This window comes from Brassica rapa, chromosome A05, assembly GCF_000309985.2.
Source record: "Brassica rapa cultivar Chiifu-401-42 chromosome A05, CAAS_Brap_v3.01, whole genome shotgun sequence".
Lineage (NCBI taxonomy): Eukaryota > Viridiplantae > Streptophyta > Magnoliopsida > Brassicales > Brassicaceae > Brassica > Brassica rapa.
Window position 1 is genome coordinate 27,136,199 of NC_024799.2, and position 15,136 is coordinate 27,151,334.

A 15,136-nucleotide genomic window follows, 5' to 3' on the forward strand; every position below is an offset into this window, starting at 1 on the left:
AATAGGCTTTTTTTTCTTTGTTGTTTTCAAGTGTTTGGCTGTAATAGTAATGGAGAATTTTCTCTACGGATAATTCTAAAAAAAATTAAAAATTAAAAATTAAAAAGACAAGTATTTTAGCTACTTGGCGTTTATTCAGATTTCCTCCTCTCCACATTATTACCATCATGTGGTGGGTCTCAATCATCGAGACTTCCACTTTTTTTTTTTAATTTCATTTTTTTTTAATTTTAATTTAATCTGTTTTTTTTTTTTCTTTTTGGTGAACATGGACGTTGAATATGATAGCCAGATTCACACACTAATCTCCTTTCCCTCAATTATTTCTCCCCCTCTTGGCGTGAGATTTGAGGTAATGTTCTGGTGGTGTTAGGTACCTTGTTACGTTTCTCAGTTTGTTCATCTTTTACATCTCAAGCAATCAATATCACCTGCTCCTACGCTTTCTCCAAAAAAAATTAAAATTAGACATTTTGGTGATTTTCTAGTTGGGGGGAAATTGATTTTTATTTTTTGTCAGAGAGTGAATTGTAAGTGAGAGTTTCTTCGTTTATTTATTGCAAAGTTAAAAGCTTTGTTTTTTTTTATTTGTGGCAGATGAATTGTGTTTGAATGTTTGGTGGTGGGTGTGGAGGAGATGGACCGGAGAAGCTGGTTATGGCGGAGAAAGTCTTCTGAGAAAAGTCCTGGCGAGACAGAGAGTACAGGCTCACTCTCTTCTCATTCTGAAAGATTCTCAGACGATCAGGTAACACTTTCTTGGTCTGCTTTGGTCTCCCTGAATCGAAAGTTTTGAGCTTTATGTAGCAATGCATCTTTTTGCTGTTGCTCAGCTTAATCAATGGATTTACTGTGAGAATAGAGACTTTTTCAGAAGAACTTGGTAGATTTTGTAATGGTAGAATGTGATTGAAACTACAAGAAGATTAGTTGTTGACTTGTTGTTTATGTTCACATCTCCTGAAACCTTTGGTATTGTGTTACCATTTTGATCTGTTTCTAGAAGTGCCTTTGTTTGAGTTTATGTAAGAGTGTCTATGTTTGATTGTTGATTCCATCTATCAATGGAGTTAATGTGAGCATGTGATTTAAGAGAGACTTTTGTGGAGAATTTAATATGATTTTGTTATGGTTTCTTCTTCTTGTTTTCTTTATGGTCCACATTTTAATAAACCTTTTGTGTTGTGGTTTTGATGTGTTTGGGTATGTGAAAACACAGAGATCTCACTCACCGGAATTAATATCTAAACCTGTAACAAGAGAAGAAGAGAAAGAACTAGAAGAAGAAGAGGCAACGGCGGATATCAAGATTCTAACGGAGAGGCTCTCTGCAGCTCTTTTAAACGTCAGTTTAAAAGACGACCTTGCCAAGCAGCATGCCAAAGTCGCAGAGGAAGCTGTCGCAGGTTGGGAGAAGGCAGAGAACGAAGCTGCAGCTCTGAAGCAACAGCTTGATGCTTCTGTAAGCAAAGTCTCAGCTCTTGAGGATCGAAACACTCATCTTGATAGTGCACTCAAGGAATGTGTGAGACAACTCTGGCAAGGAAGAGAAGAGCAAAACCAAAAGATCGAAGAAGCTATAAACAAGAAATGCTCAGAGTGGGAAGCTACAAAAGCTGAACTTGAATCCCGAATCGAGGAGCTCCAAGCCAGACTTCAAACTGGAAAACAAGAAGATGCTACTGCTTTAGAGAAAGAGAACTCAGCTTTGAAGCTAGAGCTACTCTCAAAAGCTGAAGAGGTTAAGATATTAACTCTTGAGAGGGACTTGAGCACTCAAGCCGCTGAATCCGCTAGTAAACAGCACTTGGAAGGGATTAAAAAGTTGACTAAACTCGAAGTAGAATGCAGGAAACTGAGAGTCATGGTTCAGAGATCTGTCAAGTCAAATGAGCTCAAGTCTTCTATAGATAACCAATCAGACTACTCAGGGAGATTCTCATTTAGTGATAACGAAGTGCAGAGTCCTACTCAAAGGGCTATTGGGAAAACTCCTTCAGTAGATATCGGTTTAATGGATGATTTTCTCGAGATGGAGAAGCTAGCTTCTATGCCGCGTTCTGAACCGGGAAGAAAACATTCAGAGAGTAAACCTGATGCACAATCAAAGCAGCTAAAACATGAACTTGAAACCTCACTTCACAGAATTTCTGAGTTAGAGGAAAAAGTAGAAATGGTAGAGGTGGAGAAACTGCAGTTGGAGATGGCTTTGAATGAATCCAAAGAGCAAGTGGAGACACTGCAGAGTCGACTGATGGAGACAGAGGAGAGGTTGAAGAAACTGGAACCAAAAGCTCAAGATCTAGAGTTGGCTTTGAGTGAATCTAGAAAGCAGATACAGGATCTTCAAAGACAGCTAAACAGAACACAAGCGGATAAGTCAAAACTAGAGACTACAAGAGCAGAAAACAATGATCTAGAGCTGTTGCTGAGTGAATCCGGAAGTCAAATTCAAGATCTCCAAAAGCAGCTAAACAAAGCACAGGTGAATCTGTCAGAGCTAGAGACTATAAGAGCAGAGAAGCTGGAACTGACCATATGTTTAAACGGGACAAAGAAGGAGCTAGAGACATCTCAAAGCCGGCTAAAGGAAACAGAGAGGAAGCTAACAGAGGTTCAGACTCTGCTGCGACTAACAAAAGATGCAAAAGAAGCGGCTGAGGATGGTGTAAAAGCTGCAAACGCTAAAGCAGAAGCGGTTGAGTCAAGACTCAGAGATGTGGAAGCAGAAGCCGAATCTCTGATCTTGAAGATCGAATCTTTGGAAGAGAGTGTAGAGAAGGAACGTGTGTTATCAGCAAAACACAGTTCAAAGTGTGAAGAACTACAAGATGAGATCTCAAAGCTAAAACATAAACTTGAGCATCATGGAGAAGGAGAGCATGAGCCTAACCATTTGAGAGCTTTTGATGATGATTATAAACTGAAACAGGTCAGACTCTCTTGTCTTGTCATCTATATGCAATAGTACATAACACCTTCTATGTACCATATGTTATGAAACTCTTTTGTGACAATGTGGCAATTGCAGGAGAAGGAACTAGCAGTGGCTGCCTCAAAATTTGCAGAGTGCCAGAGAACTATTGCTTCACTGGGTCAGAGATTACAGTCGCTTGCTACACTTGAAGATTTCTTGATTGAACCTTGAGGAGAAGCCCTATGATCAGAATCTTGATCATTCCCATGAATAGACAATATGAAGTCTGAATGATGAGAAGTTGAATCTCTCTGCTAAGGAAACTTGGAACCATATCCATGAATACAAGTGTAGAGGACACATGACCAACGGGGAAGGCTAAGCCAAAAGAGGGTTTGAGATACATATGTCAATAGAACACTAAGGGAAAGAAAATGGATATAGTTTTTTATTTCTTTCATTTTATTTTTATAAATTATCCATTCAATCTCTATTGTTTAAGATCATATCAAATAACAACAGAACTATGTGCAAATTAAAAGCTAATACGTAAAGTAAAATATAGTGAGCAGTGAAAAATATCTCATCCTTTTGTATGTATCCTCTTACTTGAATCCATTCCAATTTTTTCCGTGTTATCAAAATATAAAAAGTTGATCCTGAATATAGTGTTATTTTAAACAAAAGATAATATAATAATGGAGCAATCTATACTATACTAAAAGGGAGATATAAGCCATGGAGAGGGTGTCCACATAGGATAGAAAAATCAACCAATCAGAGAACCCGAAATTGCCATGTCATCTCATTTATTTTTCGTAAAAAATAAAAAAACAATGCGAAGGTGAGAATCAACCCGGGTTAGTATGATATATATATAGGACAGTTACCACTAAGCCATTGAAACTTTCTTGGACACATATACAAAAACCACTAAGTATATAATCACAAACTCTTATGTACATTTACAATAATATGAATTCAACTTTCAAGACTCCGATACTTTGTTTTGTAAAAAAAAAATAAGTAAGTGACTAAACTAATATATTCTTAGAAAGTGTGAGAACGTTGACAAATATGAAAAAGCATAAATTTTTGTTTTCGTGACAAAGTTAAGATTTTGTAAAAGTAAGTTTAACATATAAATTTTCGTGACAAATATGAAAAAGCATAGATTTTGTAAAATTTTGACAAAACAACTCATAACATACTTCTCTAATGTCTTAATAAAATATTATTTAAGGGTGCAATAATTAAATATATTAATTCAATAAATTTTGTAATTTATAGACAAAACAATAACACAACAAATTTTGAAACATTTGTTTAACCTATCGATTTTTTTTCATGAGAATCCAACTAAACAAGATAAAAATAATAATTAGATTTACAAATATTTAATTACCATTTTATTCAATTTTGATTAATTTCAAATTGTCATAATGTATCTTTTTGAAGTTACAAATATGAAAAAGCATAGATTTTTGTACAATTTGACAAAACAACTCAAAACATATTTTTCTAATGTCTTAATAAAATATTATTTAAGGATGCAATAATTAAATATATTAATTCAATAAATTTTATAATTTATAGACAAAACAATACCACAACAAATTTTGAAACATTTGTTTAACCAATCGATTTTTTTTTCATGAGAATTCAACTAAACAATTAGATTTACAAATATTTAATTACCATTTTATTCAATTTTGATTCATTTTAAATTGTTATAATGTATCTTTTTGAAGTTACAAAAAAATAATGTTCTTTCTTTATTACACTAGCATTATATATAGATTCTATATACACAAAATAAATATAATATAACAACATAAGCTTGCTTTCCCTGATTCATATGAAAACTTTTTAAGTTATCCACCAAAGCAAATTATTTAAATCAATGAAATTGTTAAAATACAGAAAATTAATATATAATTTTATTTTAAATTAAATTATTTAAAAAGTGTATTTTCGTTAAAACAAAATAATAAATAAGTAAAACTGATTTGATGGTAATTTTTATGATATATATATATATCAATTCCGTGAAAGAAATAGAAGCTTAATATGGAAAAAAATCTTAAATACAAAAACCTCTAAAAATTAACAAAAAAACTAATAAATTAAACTATGATATCACTTAAAAGCTTCTTAGATCATATTAATAAAATATTTAAGCGATAATTAGACAAATTTGATTTTTTTTCAGCAAAAAGTTTATTATTAATTAGCATCAGTTATTTCAAGATGTTTAAGAAATGGTGGACAAAAAGTAGAATGGACATTAATGATATATGAACTATGAATAGTACTTTGTGAAGCAGACTTAGATAACATATCTGCACATCTATTTTCAGTCCTTTTTGATGCCTAAATTCAATTTCTTCAGAGTAGTTATTCCACAAATAAATCGTATGAGATATTGTTTTGATATGTAGATTTGTTTTTTCAATGTTAAGAAGATTGATAACTGTAAAAATGTCTCCTTCGTATATGATATGTCTATAACCGAGTCTCCAACATGAGACAAGTTTGTTTAAAAAGTAAATAATTTTATTTTTCTTATATTATATAATCAATATATATTATTTACTGATAATAAAAATATAGTTATTCATCGATCACAAATATCTATGCAAATATGTGAATCAAGTACAACAATCAAACAACATAATGATTTCCACAAAGAAAATTTAAAAAATATATTTATGTTTTTTTTTGTCATCATATATTTATGTTATGTAGTCATATTTTATATTTTTTAAATAATGTAATACAATATTATACATTATTTTTTAGAATTGAGAAATACATATATCAGTTAGACAAATTAAGCGATAATTAGACAAATTTGATTTTTATTTTGTGAGCAAAAAGTTTATTATTAATTAGCATTACTTATTTCAAGATGTTTAAGAAATGATGGACAAAAAAATAGGATGGACATAAATGATATATGAACTATAAATAGTTTTTTTGTAAAGCTGACTTAGATAACACATATGCACATCCATTTCCAGTCCTTTTTTATGCATAAATTCAATTTTTTCAGAGCAGTTATTCCACAAAGAGATCGTATGAGATATTGTTTTGATATTCAGATTTGTTTCTTGATTGTTAAGAAGATTGATAAGTGTAAAAATGTTTCATTCGAATACGATATGTCTATAACCGAATCCCCAACATGAGACAAGTTTGTTAAAAAGTAAATAATTCTATTTTTCTTATATTATATAATAAATATATATTATTTACTGATAATAAAAATATAGTTATTCATCTATCACAAATATCTATGCAAATATGTGAATTAAGTACAACAATCAAACAACATAATGATTTCCACAAAGAAAATATAAAAAATATATTTATGTTATGTAGTCTTATTTTCTATTCTTTAAATAATATAATACAATATTATACATTATTTTTTAGAATTGGTAAATACATATAATATCTTATCCGCGCGTAGCGCGGTTAAAAAATCTAGTCTTTATAATTAAGCTGTATTCATATGCTTTGAATAAAACTACTTACGATTTTTATGCAAGTATGAATATTTTTTCCAATTAGTAAGTTCCAAATAAGCATTTTGTGTTTTTTTTTCTGATGACAGGCTAAGAGTTTCATGCGCTTTAAATAAAGATTACTAACGATTTTATGCAACTATGAATATTTTTCCAACAAATAAGTTCCAAATAAGCATTTTGTGTTTTTCTTGTGACAGGCTAGCTTTCATGCAACTTTGTATATATCGTTAAATGGGACTAATAGTTATCCAAATAAGCTCATCTTAACCACGTGGACTCATCTGTGGCTGCACCGTTGAAGTAGCTTCCGCATGTCAACCAATCTAAGATGCAACGTGGTACACCATTCAAAATGCTTCATGGCTTTAACTCGTTCTTTTGCTTATTTGTTTGGATCCATTTTCTCGTTCACCATCAAATTTCTGTCACCAAAACACAAAAACACTTTCCCTCAAATTTTTCAGTGAAAAAGAAAAGAACAAGAAGAAATGGCTAGTGGATTTCCGCCGCAAAAGCAAGAGACACAACCAGGGGTACAGCATGCTATGGATCCATCTCCTCAGTTCTCTAGTCCTAACTACAAACCCTCCAACAAACTCCATGTAATTAGTTAGCCTTGTGTCTATATTTACATTATTTAAAATAAAACCTTGTTTTGTGTTTCAGTCAATGTTCTAAAACTTAGAAAAACAAAATATATACAAAAACTTACGTTTACATTTTTTTTGTCTAGAAATCTATATCTGATAAAAAAAGAAAAGAATTAGAAGCGTTTTGAAAACTTGTATGACAAGGTACCTTTGAAATTTCCGGCAGGGAAAAGTGGCGCTAGTGACAGGAGGAGACTCAGGGATAGGTCGAGCAGTGTGTCACTGCTACGTGCTTGAAGGAGCGAGCGTGGCTTTCACTTACGTGAAAGGCCGAGAGGACAAAGACGCAGACGAAACTCTGCGTTTGCTTCACGAGGCTAAGACAAAGGATGCTAAAGATCCCATCATGATCGCCACAGATTTAGGGTTCGAAGAGAACTGCAAGAGGACCGTTGATGAAGTTGTCAACGCCTTTGGACGCATCGATGTGCTCGTTAACTGTGCAGCTGAGCAGCACGAGGTTTCCATTGATGAGATCGAGGAGGCTAGGCTTGAGAGAGTGTTCCGTACCAATATCTTCTCACAGTTTTTCTTGGCCAAGTAAGTAATTACATGAAACAATGAAAATGGTTCGGTAATGATCCGACCAAAGTGACTGATGAATACTCCCTCTCCACAAATATAAAAATTTGAATTGTTCACACCTATCAAAAACAAATTAATTTTGTATGGTAAATGCATTATTTTTTTCCAATATCATTTTTCAATAAGGATGGTGTTAAAGGTTACACTAATAATAACTCAATAAATTCTGACAAAAAAAAACTCAATAAATTCAATTATTTTTAAAAAATTATAATTTAGTATTTTTTAAACAATTTACTATAATTAAATAATAGAGAATTTATAAAACACATAAAAACAATTCTTTTTCCAAAAAATTTATAAAAATAAATAAAAATAAATAATTTATTTTTCTAAAACTTTATCTAAAACTGAGAGAGCATATTTCATGTGTATATAGGTATGCATTGAAGCACATGAAGGAAGGAAGTAGTATCATCAACACGACGTCGGTTGTTGCATACGCAGGAAGCTCTAGTTTGCTAGAGTACGCGTCTACAAAAGGAGCTATTGTTTCTTTCACACGTGCGTTAGCTCTTCAGCTTGCATCAAAGGGGATACGTGTCAACGGAGTAGCTCCAGGTCCGGTCTGGACTCCACTGATAACAGCTTCCTTCTCTGAAGAAGCGATCAAACAGTTTGGGTCGGAGACACCGATGAAAAGAGCGGCTCAGCCTGTGGAAGTTGCTCCTTCTTACGTCTTCTTGGCTTGTGAACATTGCTCTTCTTACTATACCGGCCAGATCCTTCATCCAAACGGTAAGTTTCTAATTATTACAGGTGTGTTGGAGCTTCAGCTAGTTTCTCAAATTGGATTTCTTAATATTAAAATATATATTTTTGGTTAATTAAAATTTAGTGATGGAAAAAAATATTATAGTGGCATAAGGGCATCTCCAACCTCACTCCATATTTAACTCCAAAATGAAAAAATAGAGTGAGAAATGGAGTGATGAACAAAAAATAAAAGCATTACTCTGTTCATTACTCCATTTCTCACTCCATTTTTTCAATTTTGGAGTAAAATATGGAGTGGGGTTGGAGATGCCCTAAGAATCTTTCACCACTTTTTAGCTCTCAAATGAGACTCTTTAACTTTTTATTTTTCCTACTTTTTATTTGTTTTTTATTAATTTTAGTGAGATATTATTTACTTATTAATTATTATTAATTTTAGTGAGAGACTACCAAAGTCTTTGTCATGGCTACTGTTAAACCAAACGTGATTTTATGCAGGTGGTTCTATCGTGAACGCTTGAGCTTGTCTAAGAGGTTCTCTCTGTTAGTGTGGAAGGTATATGCATCTAGGAAGTTTGGTACAAAGAAACAGTACGGTTTGTATGTAATAATATAGTGAAATGTCATGTGTGTTGTATGTTGAATAATGTAATAAATATCTGAATAAATGTTATGTTGTGTGTTTGGTTTTACGAGGGCAAAAAACGTTTAACTTTAGAGACAAGTAATCAGTACAGAACACTTGAAGCCCTATGAGTTGTCTTTCTTTACATAGTACAAGTGATGAGTACTTTTATTCCTCAAACCGAGTCTTCTTCAAAAAGGAACAAGTTAGGAGTCGCTCTTGTTCTCCTGTTTTCTTCTTCTATTGCTTCATTAGATACACCGACCTCTCTTGAGTTGTTCCAATCTAACCGCTGCTTATAAACTGCGTCGTAAGCTTCCATGTTTAGACCTGATGCTAGGAAGAGTTCTAACTCGTCCACAAACCGGTCTGTTCTCGCCATTAAGAAAGGACGACCCGCCTCTGCTATAACTGACTTGAATTGTTCTTGAAAGGCCTCTGCGCTTCTTGTTTCTTGCTTGTGTCGCTGTTCGGTTCTGAAAGAGACAAAAGATTAGTAGTGATGATAACAAGAGATAACACTTGCACTTAACCAATTGAGCCTTGAGAAAATCAAAAGACACTTGATCCAGGAGATAAAAGTTTTTGCGCTCGACTTAAAATATGATTTTTTTTATTGAATTCTGTAAAAAGTTTTACCTTTTGCAGAAGGAATCCATTACACCAACCAGATGATGCAGAACAATGTCAACATCTTCCTCCTATAATAAAATGCAAGCAAAAACAAATGATTGTTATTAAACAAGAAGGTAACAACAGCACAAAGAAAGTAAAGATCTATAAAAGGAACTGCAAGCGTACCTGCATCAGAGCTTGAAGCTCCCTTCTCAACCAGGATTCAAGCCACCGATTTCGCTGGAGTAACTTCTTCAGTTTCCAGAACCGAGGAACGTCAAACACATCCGCCAAGAAACCTGGTTCAGTAGTATCAAAAAAAGAAACATAAAACTTTAGCATTCTCTATGGATCAACTGAACACATCGTCAGTGTGTTATATCAGTCATATAACATAACATGAATAAAGCTTAATCAGTTACATTGTTCGAGGAATGAAGCTACAAACCTGACTCGATGTAGTAACATTGCAATCTATATCTATGTTCCTTGGTTAGGACAAAGCTGCACAAAGCAAAGGTAGATAAGCTCTTTGTTTTTTTCTCGTAAATGAGATTAAGCTTGATATCAAAAACACACACAAGAACCTACCCATCTGTAATACTCGGGTCAACATAATGCCGGTCAAAAGAGTGTCCGTCGAAGTTGTATATGATTGAGATGTTATCCCTCTGCACACACATTGTCATAGTCACTCCTATAAACAAGTGTTTGAAGTTATAATACTCAGAAGAAAAAAAAAGCGTTTTCAAGAAAGCAAACCTTACAGAGAGGACACTTAACAGAAGACAAAGGCTTAGAGACTTTGCTGGAAACAACTTTGATCCATTGTTTGATGCATCTGAAGCAAAACTTGTCTGCAAAAAAAGAAAAAGGAACAAACTTTTCAATCTATTTTCATAGTCACACTTGCAAGAAGCTATCAGCTATTCTCTAAACCATAAACCTATGTCTTAATCTCAGATACACAAGAGCTTAACCAGACTAAGAGAAAGAGAGAGAGAGAAGCGTACGGAAGCAAGTATCAAGATAGGATTCTTGGAGAATGGGTCCGAGGCAAATTGGACATGGATCTCCGCCGGAGAAGGAACTGCTCCCCACGGCGATCTCCTTCGCCGCCATACCCTCAGGCCAGTGTTCGCCGACTTCGTGTAACCGAACACCTTTTATTAATATTTTTTGGTTTAAATTGCAAATGTAACCTTAAACTCGTTTATAATCGAAAACTAAACCTGTAACTATTTAAGTTTCCAATTGTACCCAATTTATAAAGGAAATAAGCCTTTTCTTAATAGATTTTGGGGTAAATTGCAAATGCAACGTTAAACTCTTCTAAAACCGGAAAATAAACCTGTAACTATTTAATTGTACATTTTCCCCCAGTTTATAAAGGAAATAAGCCTTCTAATTAATAGATTTTAGGGTAAATTGCAAATATAACCTTAAACTCTTTTAAAATCGAAAAATAATGTATAACTATTTTTTTAACACCACTTATAACTACTTAAGTTTACAATTGTACCCAATTTATAAAGGAAATAAACCTTCTAATTAATAGATTTTGGGGTAAATTGTAAATATAACTTTAAACTCTTTTAAAATCAAAAAATAACGTACATCTACTTTTTTTTTGAACACCCACTTATAACCATTTATGTTTACAATCGTACCCAATTTATAAAGGAAATAAGCTTTTTTGTTAATAGATTTTGGGATAAATTGCAAATGCAACCCTAAACTCTTTTAAAATCAGAAACTAAACCTGTAACTATCAAAACTTCACAATTACACCCAGTTTTATAAAGGTGTAAGCTTTGATGAGTTTGTGTAACATTAACACTGATGAAGAAGCACTACAAACAAATTCTCTCCCAACTGGAGAACTGCAGAACAATAACGGAACTAAACCAACTCCACGCCCTCATGATTAAATCCTCTGTCATCAAAAACATCATCCCCTTAAGCCGTCTCATAGACTTCTGCACCACCTCCCCGGAGACCACGAACCTCACCTACGCGTCCTCAGTTTTCGAAACCATCGTTTCCCCGAGCGTCTACATATGGAACTCCATGATCAGAGGCTACTCAAACAGTCCCAAACAAGACAAAGCACTGACCTTTTACCGAGAAATGGTTCGTAAAGGGTACTCTCCGGATCACTTCACGTTTCCTTACGTCCTCAAAGCGTGTTCTGTGGTGAGGGATGTTTGGTTTGGGAGATGTGTTCATGGGTTTGTTGTGAAGACAGGGTTTGTTGTGAACATGTATGTTTCCACTTGCTTGCTTCATATGTACATGTGTTGTGGTGAAGTGGAGTGTGGTCTGAAGGCTTTTGAGGGTGTGCCGAAGTGGAACGTTGTGGGTTGGGGGAGTTTGGTGTCTGGGTTTGTGAGTAATAATCGGTTTAGGGAGGCTATTGAGGTGTTTAGTGAGATGGAGAGGTATGGTGTGAAGGTGAATGAGATGATAATGGTGGATCTTTTTGTTGCTTGTGGGAGATGTAAAGATGTTGAGAGAGGGAAATGGTTTCATGGGCTTGTTAAAGAGTTAGGCTTTGATCCTTATTTACAGTCGGGAGATGGTTTTAATGTGATCTTGGCGACTAGTTTGGTTGATATGTATGGGAAATGCGGAGATTTGAGAACCGCGAGGTATCTGTTCGACGAAATGCCTAAGAGAAGCTTGGTTTCTTGGAATTCTATTATTACAGGGTATAGTCAGAGCGGTGATGGAGAGGAGGCGATGCGTTTGTTTTCGGATATGATTGGTTTGGGTTTCTCTCCTGATAAGGTTACGTTTTTGAGTGTCATAAGAGCTTCCATGGTTCAAGGATCGGGACGAATGCTTCACGGTTTTGTATTGAAAACTGGGTTTGTGAAGGATGCTGCTGTGGTTTGTGCGCTTGTGGATATGTACGCTAAAAGGGGTGATGCAGAGAGCGGGAAGAGAGCGTTTGAAGATCTGGAGAAGAAAGATACGATTGCTTGGACTGTGGTGATCATTGGGTTAGCGAGTCATGGGCATGGGAAGGAAGCGTTGAGTGTGTTCCAGAGGATGCGAGAGGAAGGTAATGCTAAACCTGATGGAATCACATTTGTTGGGGTGTTGTATGCGTGCAGCCATGTGGGGTTGGTGGAGGAAGGGCGAAGATACTTTAAGGAAATGAGAGATGTTTACGGCATAGAGCCAACGGTTGAGCACTATGGATGTATGGTTGATATCTTGAGCCGTGCTGGTTGTTTTGAAGAGGCAGAGAGATTGGTGAAGACGATGCCGGTACAGCCCAATGCTAATGTATGGGGTGCGTTGTTGAATGGCTGTGAGATTCATGAGAACTTCGATCTGGCTGATCGAATAAGATCTGTGGTGAGTGAATCAGAAGAACTCGGTAGTGGAATCTATGTTCTGCTTTCTAATATCTACGCTAGAGCTGGACGGTGGAGTGATGTGAAGCTAGTTAGAGAATCAATGAATAGCAGAAGAATAGCTAAAGTTTTAGGTCATAGTTCTGTTGAAACAACGTTCTAAATTCTCATGGTCATGCTTTTATTCTTTCTATTTAGAAAAGTTCTAATAGATCAATAGTACTTTTAACAGAATCTTTTCCAGGAAAAACGAAATTCAAAAACTCTTAGAAGCTTTCTTCAGTCATACATCATTTGTATGCATCTGGTAAGCTGTAACCAGGCATGACGATCTTGTCAGCAAGCATCTTTCCGGTCTTGGGCATGACATGCCAGTGTAACGTCAAGTTGAACTCTTTCCCACGAAGGTTATGTCCCTGAAAGATCCCAAATGATGATCAGTTCAATCTTCTGGTTCTGTACAAGTAAAGAAGCAGAAGACTTGGTGTGGGGTTTGTTTTAGTGTACCTGATCAATGAAACGGTACTTGTTTGAGGTTTGAATCCTAAACTTGGCATGCTCCTTATCAGGGATAATCACATCCCATAGAGAAACCTGCAAAAGAAATGCCAATATCATCTCAAGTCAATCCACAACTTGTCCCTAGACTTTATAAGGCTTTGCATTGAAACAAAGTGTGGACTATAGTATACCTGATTCAGGGAGTTCATTGGGGATTCGTATTCCGCTGCCACGAAAGCGAAAACCTGCAAGCAATTTTTCATAAAACAAATATCCAGCAAGAGCAATGCCAACTTGTACAAGTAATAGTAAAAAAAAAAGACAAGGACTCTTTTAAGTGTTTTGACATGTTATTAAAACCTGTTTGGTGTTCCAAGTAAACAGTGACTGCAAGTCTGCCGATATGTCCAATGTCAAGCTGACCTGCATGACAATGTAAATCACTCAGCAATTAAAAGAATGTAAGCAATAGATAAGAAGGAAAGGTTAAAGATTCATGAACTACTACTACTACTTGGAAGTAACTTGAGCAATTTCATAAACAGAGGTGAGCCCTCATGTAAAGATCGAAACTTTACCTCATCATTGCCATAAGACTGCTTCTTAAGACGATTGATGTTAAGTATCTGCAATCACATCACCAAACCACGATCCATAGAAACAACAACTTCAGACGTTTTCATTTTAAGTTACTCACATCAAAGCATTCATAAGCAGATCCATCACATATGGAGACGATGAATACAATTAAAACATACCTGGATCTCAGCAGAGGGATTCTGGTTGCTGAATTTGTCAGAGAAGGACGCGATTGCGCAGATGAAAGCCAGCGCCGTGACGGAGAACGTGAGCAGAGCATTTGCTCTGTATCCAAATGAATGCATCTCTAAGCCTTTTTTTCTCCTTGGGATTACTTCTTCGTGGTGTTCGATCACCGGAGTGCGGAGGAAGACGACGACGACGAGCGTTTTATTTTATTTATTTCATATAAATTTCCAATTTAATTCTCCTGTTGCTGTAATCTGATTGGCCAAGACACGTATGATCTACTTCGCAAACCGGAATTTGCAAACCGAAATTTCGGTCTGAATACATTTTTATTCCGGTTCAACTCGGTCTAAGAATATTCATTCAATGGATTTGACTATTATAATGAGTCTTATCACACAAAATTCAACATTTGATCATATACAAGGAAACGATTCCTTACATAATAATTACTAGTAATAAACATCAAATTATTATGGTTGACTGCAGATTAAACCGGGATTTAGTTTATTAGGCCCAGTGGGTAACCAAAATATTGATGGTTCATTTAAAGCCCGTCTTTGTGAGAAACTCGCACAAGTTGTTTAGATAAGTGCCCAACGTGTTCTGCCGCCAAACTATTGAAGTGGTTTCTCAGTTCACACACTAGTTTCACTTTTGGAGAACACTATTTGATAGAAACACCAGACTTAATTCTGAAAGATTTTGTCCACACTTTCTTATTATTGAATAAACATCATAATCAACTCATAAATCTCTCACGGATTTGGTAGTCTATGGGTCAAAATTAATTTGTGGTGTGTACATAAAGTTAGTGGCACACTATAGAAGTTAGTGCTCATGTACCCTACTATAGAGGG

At 35.0% G+C, this 15,136-nt stretch overlaps 5 protein-coding genes and 1 long non-coding RNA gene across 8 annotated transcripts; 3 read left to right on the forward strand and 3 right to left on the reverse strand.

Moving 5' to 3' along the window:
- The first annotated feature begins 1 nt into the window (after position 1).
- LOC103870836 (filament-like plant protein 3) lies at positions 2–3,511 on the forward strand. Of its 3 annotated transcripts, none has more exons than XM_009149009.3 (4): positions 2–352; positions 598–748; positions 1,220–2,932; positions 3,032–3,498. In XM_009149009.3, exons 2-4 carry the CDS (start codon positions 638–640, stop codon positions 3,146–3,148), a joined length of 1,941 nt encoding a protein of 646 aa, XP_009147257.1. In that variant the 5' UTR covers positions 2–352; positions 598–637; the 3' UTR covers positions 3,149–3,498. The 3 variants fall into 3 exon arrangements, with proteins under 3 accessions (XP_009147257.1, XP_009147258.1, XP_033148162.1); XM_009149010.3 differs by having other exon boundaries at positions 286–373; positions 3,032–3,511; XM_033292271.1 differs by lacking the exon at positions 2–352 and adding an exon at positions 423–530 and having other exon boundaries at positions 3,032–3,511.
- Positions 592–1,408, reverse strand: LOC117134216. The gene is made up of 2 exons (XR_004458412.1): positions 1,175–1,408; positions 592–1,141 (listed from the first exon to the last, which is right to left on the reverse strand). It is a non-coding gene; the product is annotated as an uncharacterized LOC117134216 (long non-coding RNA).
- A 3,308-nt stretch (positions 3,512–6,819) lies between the features above and the next one.
- Positions 6,820–9,094, forward strand: LOC103870838 (glucose and ribitol dehydrogenase homolog 2). The gene is made up of 4 exons (XM_009149012.3): positions 6,820–7,052; positions 7,267–7,640; positions 8,065–8,423; positions 8,901–9,094. The coding sequence occupies exons 1-4, from the start codon at positions 6,939–6,941 to the stop codon at positions 8,921–8,923; spliced, it is 870 nt and encodes a 289-aa protein (XP_009147260.1). The 5' UTR covers positions 6,820–6,938; the 3' UTR covers positions 8,924–9,094.
- Positions 9,067–10,847, reverse strand: LOC103870837. Its single transcript, XM_009149011.2, has 7 exons — positions 10,656–10,847; positions 10,405–10,499; positions 10,234–10,313; positions 10,091–10,146; positions 9,829–9,941; positions 9,667–9,728; positions 9,067–9,503 (listed from the first exon to the last, which is right to left on the reverse strand). Exons 1-7 carry the CDS (start codon positions 10,762–10,764, stop codon positions 9,203–9,205), a joined length of 816 nt encoding a protein of 271 aa, XP_009147259.1. The 5' UTR covers positions 10,765–10,847; the 3' UTR covers positions 9,067–9,202.
- Positions 10,848–11,086: 239 nt separating this feature from the next.
- LOC103870841 (putative pentatricopeptide repeat-containing protein At3g05240) lies at positions 11,087–13,283 on the forward strand. The gene has a single exon (XM_009149014.3). The coding sequence runs from the start codon at positions 11,485–11,487 to the stop codon at positions 13,168–13,170; it is 1,686 nt and encodes a 561-aa protein (XP_009147262.1). The 5' UTR covers positions 11,087–11,484; the 3' UTR covers positions 13,171–13,283.
- LOC103870839 (signal peptidase complex subunit 3A) lies at positions 13,112–14,524 on the reverse strand. Its single transcript, XM_009149013.3, has 6 exons — positions 14,267–14,524; positions 14,087–14,134; positions 13,869–13,931; positions 13,700–13,753; positions 13,515–13,601; positions 13,112–13,423 (listed from the first exon to the last, which is right to left on the reverse strand). Exons 1-6 carry the CDS (start codon positions 14,390–14,392, stop codon positions 13,298–13,300), a joined length of 504 nt encoding a protein of 167 aa, XP_009147261.1. The 5' UTR covers positions 14,393–14,524; the 3' UTR covers positions 13,112–13,297.
- Between the last annotated feature and the right edge of the window lie 612 nt (positions 14,525–15,136).